We start from the raw sequence: 13,780 nt of genomic DNA on the forward strand, positions 1-13,780 counted from the left end.
TTCGGGGAACACAATACCGCCACAGTGTACCATTCATAGAGCCTGGCACAAGTGGGATTTCTTCAGATCCCCAGTTAAGAAGGAAGGAAACTGTTTTGAGAAAACCAGACATAAGCTGTGTCAGTAGTAGATACTGGGCTCTTTGGAAATAGCTAGGTGGGAGGATATTTAAGCTAGAGGACTTTTCCTTTAAGAGAAACAAAATCTGAGACTGTAGAAAGGCCTCCAGAGGTCCTAAGAAGAGATCAGCAGGTGAAGGTTGGCTGAGGGACAGGCTTGCAGTCCTTTAGATAGGCAATGGGGTCTGGTGGTGCTGAGTTCTTTCCCTTCAGTGACCTCTTTTTGTGACTCCTTCAAGAGAGGGGGAGTAATGGCAGTGAGCAAGGGTCTTGAGGAAGGTGGAGTCCTGAAGTTAGCGTGAGCAGCTTATACTGCAGTGCAGGCAGGATGAGTCTGGGATGTGGAACAACTGCCACAGTTGTTGGAGAAACGTAAACTTTGAGTTCTCTAAATCTCCCTTACCTATTTCAGGGAAATGTCTCAGCTCAGTCTTGCCTTGTCTTCACAGCACCCCAAGTGTAACCAGGCTCTGGTTACAGTATCTGCTAGACGCTAGTAGCTTTGTTTTGGCTTTCTTGTGTTTATTTTTGTAGCTTCAGTAGTAGAAATTTCTTGTCCCCCAAGACTTGGCTGCTATTAGTTAATTAAAAAAATCCCTTAGAGCAGAAAATAATTTTTAAATGACACATTCATACCTTAAGCATAATATTTTCACTGAAAACACTTATATGCCTGTTCACTTAATAGAATCAGTGTCTAAGTGACAGAAGAGTGACCACATTTATAGTGCTCCACCTCCTCTTCCTCTTCTTCGGGTGCTTTGCTGGGATCTGTCCTGCCTGTCTGGAGTGTCTTGGGTATATGAACAGATCTGTGTTTGGAATTTGGGGCATCTCCTCTTCATGGTCTGATTTTGCAACATGTATGTTTTCTGCTTCATGTATAATCTCAGTCTTCCACAAATGATCACTTACCTTGTCTTGAATTCCTTGGATGCAGTGCCATGTGGGTAGGGGATGGGGGAGAAGACAGGTCTTTTGTGATGTACCTAAGAGCCAAGAACTATGCTGATAGGGGCATTTCTTCCTTACCTCTGTCATGACCCTGCAAGGTGTATGTTACTCCTCCCTACCACTTTGACAGAAGAAAGTCTTAAAGCTAGCTAGACTGGTCACAGGTAGCTTGTCACAGGTCACACGGCTAGTGAGTATGGGAAGTGTTTCAACGCTAGCTCTGTGTAAAGCAGCCAACCTATGTTCTGTGGGTAGATCAAGAAGACTAACAAAGCCTTTTGTCTAGTGTGTTGAGTTCTCAAATATAATTATATGATAATTGTTGGGAACTTAATATTTTTACTTTGGAAGGGCTAACATAACTTTCTGTTACATGAGAAAAGTCTCATTTTGTGTTATCATATTTCAACATATATAAAATGTTTAAAGATAAAAACTATATATAGTTAAATATAAAAGGCAAATATTTTATAGGAATCATTAATAAAGTTTTTGAGTTAGAATTTTTAAAATGTGATAGGCATAATTATAGCATCCAGTATTCTGGCCATTTTTTGTCACTTTCAAATTATATACATACTGCAGAGATACCTTCATAGCCATGTTCATGCATCACTATTTACAATCACCTGAGTAAAGGAATCAGCCTTAGTGTCTGTCAACAGAGGACTAGATAAAGCAGGTTTGGCCTATGTACACACAATGGAGTTCTGTTCAGCTGTAATGAAATTAGGTCAATTACAAGAAAATGGACGCAACCAGAGATCATCAAATTTAGTCAGACTCAAAGGTATACAGTGTGTATTTTCTCTCATTTGGGGATCCTAGATATCATATAGATACATAAAACCATGTATGGATATATGAAACATAAAAGGAGAAATGAAACTATCTGGGAGAAAGAATAGCAACAGAAAAGGAAGAGTCGCTGGTAAATATGTCCAAGTACATGGCATACATGAATGAAAATGTCTTCATGAAACCTATCACTATGTATCTTAGTTAGCCTTGTCAACTTGATACAACTTAGAGTCATCTGAGAGGAGAAGCCCCAGTTGAGGAATTGTTTAGATTAGGTTGGTTGGTGAGCATGTCTGTGAGGAATTGTCTTGATTTATTTTTATTTTTAAAATTATGTAGATTTGTACTTGTGAATACAAGACATTAAATTCCCTTGGAATTAAAGTTACTTGCAGCTTTGAGTTGCCTGATGTAGGGGATGGGAACTGAACTCTGGTCCTCTGTAAGAGCAGTGCTTACTCTTGTTGGGTCATTCCCCTAGCCTTTGTCTTGATCATTGAAGGAGGGTCCAGCCCACTGTGGGCAGCACCATCCCTAGGCAGATGGTCCTTCACTGTATAAGAAAGATAGCTAAACATGAGTCTGGCAGCAAAAGTGAGCTAACAAGTAGCATTTCTCCATGGTGTCTGTTTCTATTATTGCTTGAATTCCTGCTCTAATGTCCCTCAGTGAGGGATTATGGTCTGGAAGTATAAGTCAGATAAACCTTTACCCCCCAAGTTGCTTTTGGTTATTTTATCACAGAAACAGAAAGGAAACTGGAACACTATGCAAAATAAATGTACACAATTACAATTTTATAAAACAACAACAAATTACAGACATAAATTGCTAGATCCTTAATGACACTCAGACACAAAGGCAAGAACCATGATCATTCCCACATCCAGAATCTTATGTTTATTCCATAGATAATGCAGAACATGTGTGATGCACACAGTACCTGGCTAGATCTTCACATTGCAGTACCTTATTCAGCCCTCAAAGTAATTGTGTCAGGGATTCTGCTATCATCTTAACGAGAAAACTGATGCACAAGGGTAAATGGACACTATGCAGTCATGGGAAGAAAATCCAGAAGCCAGGAAAGACAGAGCTCAGTGTTGTGGTCTTGGAAGCCTCACTACAGAGCCTTGTGCTCCCTGACTCCATGATTGTCCTCACAAGGACACTAATCCCTCTGCTAGCTGGTATCACTTGTCCTTCAGAACCAGACTGACAATGGGGCCCAGTGACACTCACGTAGCCTTGACCAAGTACAAAACCATGAGTCCTGTGCCTGTTCTTTCCTCTTCCTCTCTCAGGGAGACCTATACAGGCCAGCTGTCCCACAGTCTCTGCATATGCTTTTCCACACTGTCTGTACCTTAGCATAGCTGATCTGTTTTTGTCTGTTTTTTAAGAGAGCTCATATTCTTCCTTAAATGTGGTTATCTTGAAGTGCAGTTTCACATCACCAAATATAAAACCACTGTGTGGCACAACTAAAAGGCAGAGTGGAAGTTGTCTTACAGCTTGCCTATCAGGAGTGTCCATGAGCTGGCCCGTTCCACTCCCCTCTTTAGGACCTGGGCCAGGACTGCTGAGTAGAATGCCTGCAGACAGAGGCCACATGAGGGTGGGTTATTTCCTGCATTTCTGTTGAACAACGACACAATCCCAGTGCATTCTCTGCCTCCTCCTAGTGGATCTAGATGTGAGCTCTCAGCTGTTGGCTCCACAATCATGGACTCTCACCCTCTGAAACCCTAAGCCTAATTAAACACTTTCTTTTCTAAGTTGCCATCATCATGGTGTTTTGTCACAGCAATAGAAAAGTAACTAACAAACAAGTGGACATGTGTTTGTTTCTTGTTTTCAGTGTGTGTGTGTGTGTGTGTTTTGTGGAATTGCTTGGCCGTGTGGTACTTTTGTGTTCTTAATTTTTTGAAGCATATTTTTTGGTTGGGTATACAGTTTGTGTTGACAGGCTTTCTTTTTTTTTTTTCATTTAAATTTTGTAGACTTTAAATATGACATCTTTTCACCTCCTGGCCTCCATATCTGAGACTGGTTCCACCCTGATGTTGTTCTCACACACATACTTGAGTCCATTTCTTCCCCATGGCTGTCATCTCTACTTGTAGATTTTGAGTTAATGATTGAAGTTAGTTCAGCTTCTTAAATGTGCAGGTTAATATTTTCCATCCACTTTGGGAAGGTGTAGAACATGATTTTGTCATTCCTGATGCTCCCACTTCATTCTTCTTGCTTCAGAGAGCACCACTGTGCTTAAGCTACCCCACTTGTGGCACAGTTGTGCTTATACAGCTGGGTTCTCTCCCTCCTTTTCCCCAGACGGAATGAGGTGCTTGTCAGCTCTTTATTCTGCATGCTCAGACCCACTGCGGACCTCCTCAGGTGGAGTTTTCAGTTCAGTTCTTGCACTTCTCAACTCTGGAATTTTTCTTTTATGATTTCTAACTGTTGTGTTAACTTTCCTGGGGTGATGTGAACAGATATCTGTTTACCCCAGATAGGGAGCTGATGACAGACCAAAGTCCACCTTAGTAAATTGCTGGATTTATTAGGGCTGTGGAACTACAAGAGCACGGACAACTTGAAGAAGGTTGTATCACTGAAAGCTCACACCCTGGATGAGTGACACCTGGTGACAACTGGGAGCCTGGGTTCTCTGTGTGACATGCAGGCAGCTCCACAGTTTGGCATCCCTCTCCCCAGAAGTCCTTAAAATTTACTTAACCAGGGGAAGAAAGGGCCCTGCGAACCTGATTGCAGGGACTTCCTGACCCTTTCTTCCCATTGTTTCCTTTCTAAATCCTAAGGAATCTGTCTACCCTTAGAACTTCCTGAGTCTTAATGAGCTTCACAGAGAAGTAAGTGTTTCAGTTTGGAGGAAATTGCCACAGTATATCAACTGGTGTGTGTGTGTGTGTGTGTGTGTGTGTGTGTGTGTGTGTGTGTGTGTGTGTTTTGAGACAAAGTTTCTATATAACCCTGGCCATCCTGATCCTGGAGCTCTCTCCATTGATTAGGCTGGCCTCGAACCTACAGAGAACTGAGGTGTGTGTGTGTGTGTGTGTGTGTGTGTGTGTGTGTGTGTGTTGGTTTTTTTGAGACAGAGTCTCTGTGTAGCTCCAGCCATCCTGATTTTGGAGTTCTCTCCATAGATTAGGCTGGCCTCAAACCTATAGAGATCTGCACTAACTGTTTTACTTTCTCATTTGGTAGAATATTGTCGTCTTTCCCTCTAGTTGTTTAGACTTGGTTCATTTATTTGAACACACTGGGAAAAACGAAAACACTGATGTAAAGTCTGGGAGGGCTTCCTGTGGACGATTTCTGTTCATTCTTTCTCTTACATGTGGACTCTCCCTTTGCAAATTGTGATGGGTAATTTGATTGTCAGCTTGATGGATTGATAAGTACTTAGAAGGTTAACATAATGCATCTGAGTATGTCTGTGATGGTGTCTGCAGAGATGATGAACTAAGGGGTAAGACCTCTTTGAATGTTGGCAGTACCACACCATAGGTGAGGGGCCTAGATGGAATAAAAAAAAAGGAGAAGAAAAGCCAAACAGCATGGGCATTCTCTTTCTGCATCCTAGCTGTCATGGTGAGTCTTTCTGCTCCACCATGCCCTCCCCACTGTGAAAGACCTGAAACCCTAAGCCAGAATAAATCTTTTCTCTGGTGTTTGGCTCATGTGTTATATCATAGCAAAAACATTCATGCCCCCCCCCCAAAAAAAACCAACCAAACAAACACTGAGCTATGTGCCTATATAATGACTTTTTGATGGAACTTAGACATTTAGAATAATATAATAAGGTAGTTTTGGATGTCACAGACACAATCACTATGCTTGTTATAGTTTGATGGCTTTTCTGAACAGATTGTGTGAAGTTGTATTCATGGGGACCCTGAGGTCTGCATTCAGTTATCTTAGTGATCACTAAAGATAGGACAGGGGTTTCCCTAGATGCCTGGATGTAGGATGTTCCTTTCTGAGGGGCTTCTACATATATGTGGGCCAAGCTGTCCATGTTCCAGCAGGCAGTTGACAACTGTGGCTTAGCTTTTACTTTCTGTTTACATAGAACCTCAAAGTCAGAGGTGAGGGTCCAGGTTCTTCTAAGGTCTCTCTTGAGCATGCAAGCCCTGTGCCTGGAGTGACCTCAGTTCTCAGGATCTGTCAGAGCTTTTCCAAGCCAGCTGTGTGCGTCTGGTTCCTGAGCTTTTCCTGCTCAACTCATTATCTGAACTGTTACCTCTCACCTCATTGTGTTATTGATGACTTCTCTTTATTTTCAACAGATGCCCTCAGGGGAAGGGCTTTTGCAATGAGAAAATGAGCTGGTTATTGTTCTATCCTGGGTTCCTGTCTACCCTCATTATAAGAACTGAGCGGGCAGCCAGCAAAGGGAAGATGGGGGATCTTCATTTTCATGCAGGAGCAGTGCTTTAAACAGGAAAGTAAAAATTCTGATAAGAAGTAGAAACTCTGGTGCCCACGGCAGCAGCAGGATGCCAACTAAGAGGCTGTGGGTATCATAGCTCCATGTCCCCCAGCAGACTTTGGGGTGCAACCCAGAATAGTCATAGCGATATAGTACCAGAACTTTCTGAGGGCTTTAAATCCCAAATCAAGAGAAGTTCCTTTAGGGCAGGTCTGCAGAAAGCCCATGACCAATAGCAGCAGTAGGAGGGATATGTTTCCTGTCTCTCTGCGGCATGTCTGAAGGCAGGAGTCACAGGTCTGGAGTCACAGGTCTCAGGAGTCACAGGTCTGGAGCATGGAGTCTTGCAGGCTGAGTCAGGAATGAGTCTCTAGCTAAGACAGAAGCCTGCTGCAGTGAGTCTCAACAGCATCTGTGTCTGGCAAATCTTGAAGGCAGTCTTCCTTTTCCAAAGAACACAGCATCCAGGAGCCCGCCTACTGGCCAGAGCCAGCAACTGGGCTCTGAAGTCTTCATTCGATTCCTCTCTAATACTCTGGTGAGTCTCTTTCTCCAGAACTTATTGGCTCAGATATATATATATATATATATATATATATATATATATATATATATATATATATATATATATATATATATATATATATATAGTGCCAGCTGGTTGGCTGAGCTTAAAGTGTGTACATGCAAAGATGGTGAAAAATGGGATCAGTCAGGAGACAGCTATCAGACCTAGGAGGGGAAAGAGAAAGCATCCCCATCCTTAAGTGTGTTTACAATTAGGTCACTTTCTCTATCTGCTATCCTTCCTCCATGTTGTAAGGGGAGTGGGAGTAGAGTGGGGAACCTTCCTTTGGCTTTTCATGTTTGTTTCTGATGCTTTGAGCTTGCTTTCAGCTGCATGCCAGGGCCTTGGTTTAGACTGCCGTGAATCCCCAGTCTCTGTCTCAAGCCATCCAGTCTGTCACTACCTGCTGTCAGACACATCCCACTATGTTATGGATCCATTCTTGCATAGGTTCTGCTTTATTCTGAACCCTTGCTGCCATAGCAGCCCCTGCGAAGTAGGCACCTGGTTGTCAGAAGGGTGGCAGCCCATGAGATTGATGCCAGGGTCGAGGTCCCTTCAATGAATTGTGGGAGTGTCAAACATAGCCCATCTCTGCCTCCTTGCCTGTAGGGTTTCTAGGGCTCTCCCTATTCCCTACTCCTATTTAAAAGTCCCAAAGCAGGTCAGATACACATAGCCTTTCTGGTGGGATCTTCTAGGAAACTATCAGATAGGAAAATTGTGATATTTTTCCCAATCAAATGCTTTGAGAGAACTAAAAATCCATTCTGCCCCACTCCGGCTCATGGTTGTGTTTTTCAAGGTCACTACAGAGTTGGAGGGTAGGTAGAACAAAACAGGTTAAAAATATCTATTTTTAAACTTGTTCTCAGAAACTCAATCATCAAGCCTTTGGTTAATTCCAGAGTTCTGAAGAAGTTGGATCATTTCTGTTCATGCTTTTGTTGCTTCCATAAAGAGGCCCTTTGCGTGTACTTGTTCACCATGACTGTTGATCTTTCAAGGTATGTTCAGTCTGAGGTTCATCTCTATGGATTCCCCCAAAGCCAAGACAAGTCTGTCCTTTGCCAGTGCCTGTTGCAGTGTTAATTGCAATAACACCAAGAGCTCATAAATGAGGAACTTGCAAGGCAAGCATATGAATTCTGGATTGCACACTATTGTGCAGCCAACAGTGATGAAGAGGAGACCAGGAGGGCATGTGTGAAGGAGTAGAAAGTCAAGTTCCACACTGTGGAAGTCTGTGTTTGAAGTTGGTTCTGAAGGTTATAGCTAGTGTCTTGGAGTAAGGTAGTACACTTCTCCGGTCTTCATTTCCTCATCTACAACATGACAGAGCCATGGTGGTGAGCTGGAGTGTAAACAGGAGTATTCATGTTTAAGCTGTCATTGTGCTTGATGTTTCTGTTATTCATAGAAAACTTTGTGATATGATGATAACTATGATAGTAGGGTATGAGATAGCCCATGCATATGAATTATCTGATGTAAGATATTGAAAATGTGGAAATAGGGTGTGTGGTTAGAATGAGAACGGCCCTCATAGGCTCATTTGTTTGACTACTTGGTCCCCAGTGGGTGGAACTATTTTGGAAGGATTCGGAAGTGTGGTGTTGCTGGAGGAAGTGTGTCACTGGGGGCAGGCTTTGAGGTTTCAGAAGACTCTCACCCTTCCCCGTCTTTTCTCTCTGCCTCCCACTTGTGGATCAGGATGGGCGCTCTCAGCAGTTCCTGCTGCAGTGCTTTGTCCTGCCGTCATGGCCTGTGACCCTCTGAAACTGGAAGCCCCAAATTAAACTCTCCTAAGTTGCCTTTTTCATGGCTTCTTATTACAGCAATAGTACAGTAACTGAGCCGGGGAAAAGCCTCGGTGCAGAGCGTGGGGCAGCTATGTTCAGAAGAGAGTATAGCATAGCGAGGGGAGTATAAACCGCTTCTATCCCTCCTTCCCTGACAAGGTTACTAGTTTTGTTTCAAGGAAGATGGCTTAAATAAGAGACTCTCCTCCAAGAGGTAGGGCTTCCTCGATGCAGCTTTAGGGACTTTGGGGTCACTATTAGTCCTAAATTTCAGAGAACCAGATTGTGTGAGTATTTTTAAGGGCCTCTTGTATTCTAATCCTCCCTAAGTCCCTGCTGCTTCCTGGGGAGGCTCAAGAACTCCTAGATGAATCCCTTAGATTCTGAGGTCCAAAGGTACAGCCTTTCTCTGTGGGCCCTCTACTTTACCACCTGACAATCCAGTATGGTACCTTCCCATACTCACCTGAAGGGTGAAAAAAAGGCACATGGCAGACGGGAAGAGGTGGGATCTGTGGTTGGTGTGTAAAGTGAATAGAAAATTTCTTAATTAAAAAAAAAGTGGGGGGAAAAAGGGAATGTTCCACATACCAAAAAAAAAAAAAAAAAAAAAAGAAAAGAAAAGACACATGGCATGCTCAGTGATATGCCAGCAGCTCCACAGGTCTGTGCTGGGTTGTGCCAGCAACCTCTTTGACTGTTACAATGCTTGTTGTTCTGTTTCAGATTCCGGGGTGCACCAATTATTCCTGTAGCAGCCAAACCTGGGGGACCAGAGGCCCCTGAAACAGAAGCTCCACAGGGCATCTCAGAACTCATTGAGGTACTGTCAGCTTGAACCCACGGTGCCCTTTGCTCCAGCCCTGCTCAAGTAGCCCTCCATGTCTCCCTCTGCCTGAGAGAGAGGGAGAAGCAATCCTAACGGAAGGTCTCCAAGTTGGTTTTCATGGGTCTCCTACTCACTCTGATGTCAGACTCCACCTCCCTCAGAAACTCCAGAACAAAGACCCATAGAACCCCTGGGCATTGGGCTGTGCAGAGCTCTTCCCACCCACTGTGTATTCTACTCTGTCCCTTCTCTTCCACACACTTCCATTCAGACAAAGTAGTGCCCAGCAAGGTTACCAGTCCCTCTTTCTCCCCTCACTCCTAGTGGAGACTCAGTCCCGTACAGCATATCTGATCACAAGGTCCATTCCTGTCCTTCAGCTCCTCCAGGCTGCAGCTGGAGCAGAACAGCCTCTAGCCTGACGGCCTCCACTGGAGGAGTAGACATTTCATCTTGCAGCACTATGGGCGTAAGGTTCAGGCTCTTCCTCCAGGCTCAGGGGCAGTGGACAGAGACTGGGAGCCCAGTCATCCAGGTGGGCCAGTGCCCTTTCCTTCTCCCCGAGCAGAAAGCGCTGTGAACATAGCAGAAGTACAGAGCACGGGAACAGTGCTCAGCAGCTTGCTGAGGAATGGGGCTTCCATCCGGGTATCACCTTGGTGGTCCTGGGGAATACTGCTTTGACCACTGTCCTTGTTCTTCCCCTTGCCTGGCAGATGGCAGCAACATCTAGGGCAGCCAGCAGACAGGGATGCTGGCAAGGTGGTAGAGACAGAAATATGAAGAAGGAAGAAGGCCGTGAGAAGGAAATATAGTTACTTCACTGAGCTCAGTCACTGACATGGTGCAGGAGCTCTGTGTTAGACTGTGTGCTGGTGTTGACCTGCTACTGCTCTCTGACTAGACTCAAGTGATTCATAGGTGTGGTCGCACACATCCTTAGAGGCTAAGGCTAGAAGATGGGAAGTTTGAGGCCAGCATGCTTAGTGAGACCCTATCTCAAACAACAGAAGAATTGCCTGTATCAGACAATTCACTTCATGCAGTGAACAAAGTTGCAGTACAGGGAAGGTAATGGCACTGTCACAGAGATGCTATGAGGCTAATTGAGTTACTAGGGGTGATATGTTTACTACAGCAGTGACATGATTTGGCATACTAGGCTCCACACTTAAATTCTTAACATACTGGGTCTGCAGCATTTTCAGCAGCTGGAGGCTGGGGAAGAGTGAATTCAGAAAAGTGAGGTGACCTGCCCCAGTTACTTCATGGCAAGTTTATGGGCACATCCCCTCCTGAGACACGTGATCTGTGGTCCTGAGCTTATGTCCTGACCTTGCCTGGGATGCAGGCTACCAAGATTTCTCACCTGGCCCCAGGTATCACACAAGCCTCATCTGCCATGTATCCTCTTCCCCCTCATCAAGCATCCATGATAGGCAAATATGGAATGTCAGCTTCTCCTAGAGAAGTTACTTCCTCTTGGGAGGCCTCTCCTTCAGGGCTGAGTCTCCCTACCTACCACATCCCCACACCCCCACTGTATGAAATAAATTGATATGGGCAATTCTGCTCTTGGTGCCCCTTTCTGTTGGGGCAGCATCTCATTAAGTAGCTCAGCTGGCCTGGAATTTTCTGTCGTCCATCCTGAACCTTTGAGGGTGTGTAACACAATGCCAGGACTTCCTACTCTAGGTAAGGGAACAGAAGAAAGAACGTAGATCATTTACCTGCTTATCTTAGTGGAAACTCAGACTCAGACCAATGGTCAGAGTTTGTTGGGGTCACCTGCCCCCGTATCCCCAAAGCTAAGTTCACATGTGACTGCCATGTCACCGCCATGCCTATTTTTCACACTTAACAAATGGTTTCTGGGAGAGGCTCTTGTTACCCCACCAGTTCCAGAGAACACAAATCTGGGATCCTGAGACAACTCAAGCAAAATCCAGAAAAATGTGACTATGAAAGATGTTCGTTAAGGAATGAGCCTCTGTGCAAATCTCAGACCAAGTCTGTTCTGAGTCTCTCCATTATTTTTCCAAAGGAATTGTTATCTTGAGACAATGCTTTCAGAACATTTACTCCTGACCTGAATACTTGGACAACATTACTACTCCCTCATGAAATCAGAAAGTAGAAAATATAAAGAGCAGTGTGGCCTCTGTGCTCTTTTTTAAAAAATAGTGATTAGCTCTGGCTGCATCTCAAGCACACAAATGGCCTGAGGAGCAGTGGCCAGTTGGTACTGTTGCATATGGAAAGTCAGCCATGAAGGAAGGATGCACAGACCACAGAAGTCGCTGGGCTGAGTTAGCTTACATCTCCATTTGTTAGGGCTTGGCAGAGGGCAGAAAAGCCCCATAGCACATGCACAGACCTTGGCCTTGGACCTCAGGCCTAGGCTGCTGCCCCTGGAAGCCAGTCTCTTACTCTCACCTCAGTTTCCCTCCCTTTGTCCTTCATTCACACACCTTTCCCTCAGGCAAGGTACCAGCTACTGGAGATCTCTGTTACTCCTCCATGACCATGTGGGGATAGACAGCCAGATGCTAACAGCAGGGGGTGGTCTGTAGTGACAGGTGTGGAGACTGAGCCATACAGGAGAGCCCTCTGCCTGGAATTGAGGTGCAACAGACAGACAAGGCCTGTATGGCACATGAAACCTAGATGAAGACTGGAGCCTACAGCTCAGGCAGGGACTATACATGAGACTACAGGTCAGATGTCCTGTAGTAGCTGCTTCCACTGCAGTATTGGAGGCCTCACCAATCCACATCCTCTCCCTAAGTTAAGCTGAAGTACTGGGCCTCTGATCTGAGCCAGCTTGCCAAATAGCCTTGGAGGATGCCAGTGATATAGCTGCCACACCTGCAGGTGGTTACACAGCACTTCTCTTCCAGCTCCTGAAGTCCCAGATTTCCATCCCAGCAAGAGACCCCTCAGGACCATTCCTTATGTCTGTGGACCACTGCTTCTCCATCAAGGGTCAGGGCACCGTGATGACTGGAACCATCCTCTCAGGTGCTATCAGCCTCGGGGACAGTGTGGAGATCCCTGCCCTCAAGGTCAGTCTGCCATGAGTCTCCTTTGTCCCCCGTAGCAGCAGGACAGAGGACAGGCATTTGGTCTTCAGGGCAGCAGAGTCTGCTGGACCTTTCCTAAGTCTTCTCTTCTACCTGAGGGGTGAGGCCCCCTGCTGCTCCGAGACACTGTTCAACCCTTGTGACTTTGTAGCTTCCTTCCTGGATTCCAGAACTACTGTTTTCTCTAGTCTCACAACAGTGACTGGGGGTGGGGTGCTGGGGGCCCACATAAGAGGTTCCCAAGATAAGGACACTGAGTCTTCAGGGATGAGGTGAGTTTTAAGAGCAAATGGCCAAAAAACTAGGGTGTCAGGTGAAAGTCTAAGCTTTCTGGATGTTGGCAACAAGCATGGTAAAACTATCTCTATCCTTTGTACCCCTGGCTGGCCTTAAATTTGTGATTCTCCTGCCTTAGCTGAAATTGTGTGTGTGTGTGTGTGTGTGTGTGTGTGTGTGTGTGTGTGTGTGTGTGTGTAAGCAAGTCACTGAACCTGGCTTTAGAGCTCTGGGCACCTTTTTCTTAACTACAAGAATCTTTTTTTTTTTCATCTTTTTTTTTTTTGAAGTTGGGGATCTAACCCAGGGCCTTGCGCTTGCTAGGTGAGCACTCTACCACTGAGCTAAATCCCTTGTAGTTTTGGTGCGCAGTTTTTCACGATAGCAGAAATACAGATCACTCTGCATTCTTGGGGACCACAGCAGATGCCCTGCAAACCCTTTGAATATCCTTAGGGAGAGTGAAAGCTTAGGGTCTCCCCATCTCCTCCTTCTCCAGGTACCATGGCCTGGTTGGCCTTGATAGTGACTTTATTCAGAAGGTGTTACTTAATTGGGCCTAGTGGCACTCACCTATAATCCCAGCTACTAAAGAAGCCAAGGCTGGAGAACTTAATATGGTCCTGTCTCTAAAAGAAAAAGTTAGAGAGGGAGCTCATTGGTGGAGTGCTTGCCTAGCATAAGACCTCGTAGGATATTCTGCCAATGTTTAAGCGTATGTCTCGGCACCATAGTTCAGCCATGTTGACACATGAAGTAAGCATGTTACTGAACAAACAGGCCAAAATTCAGCCTTGTCCTGAGCAAGAAAGGACCATCCTATTCCTGTATCTTGTGCCATCTCTGGTTTAGAACAGTGTGGTTGGGCACAGGGAAGGAACATTTT

At 45.0% G+C, this 13,780-nt stretch overlaps 1 protein-coding gene across 2 annotated transcripts in view; it reads left to right on the forward strand.

Moving 5' to 3' along the window:
- The window catches only part of Eefsec (eukaryotic elongation factor, selenocysteine-tRNA specific), a 213,437-nt gene that overhangs the window by 88,813 nt on the left and 110,844 nt on the right, over positions 1-13,780 (forward strand). For both annotated transcript variants that reach the window (XM_036182168.1, XM_036182170.1), the window contains exons 3-4: positions 9,433-9,529; positions 12,436-12,600. In XM_036182168.1, the coding sequence (XP_036038061.1) occupies positions 9,433-9,529; positions 12,436-12,600 (262 nt within the window). The remainder of the gene's footprint in view (positions 1-9,432; positions 9,530-12,435; positions 12,601-13,780) is intronic.

This window comes from Onychomys torridus, chromosome 3 (genome assembly GCF_903995425.1).
Source record: "Onychomys torridus chromosome 3, mOncTor1.1, whole genome shotgun sequence".
NCBI lineage: Eukaryota > Metazoa > Chordata > Mammalia > Rodentia > Cricetidae > Onychomys > Onychomys torridus.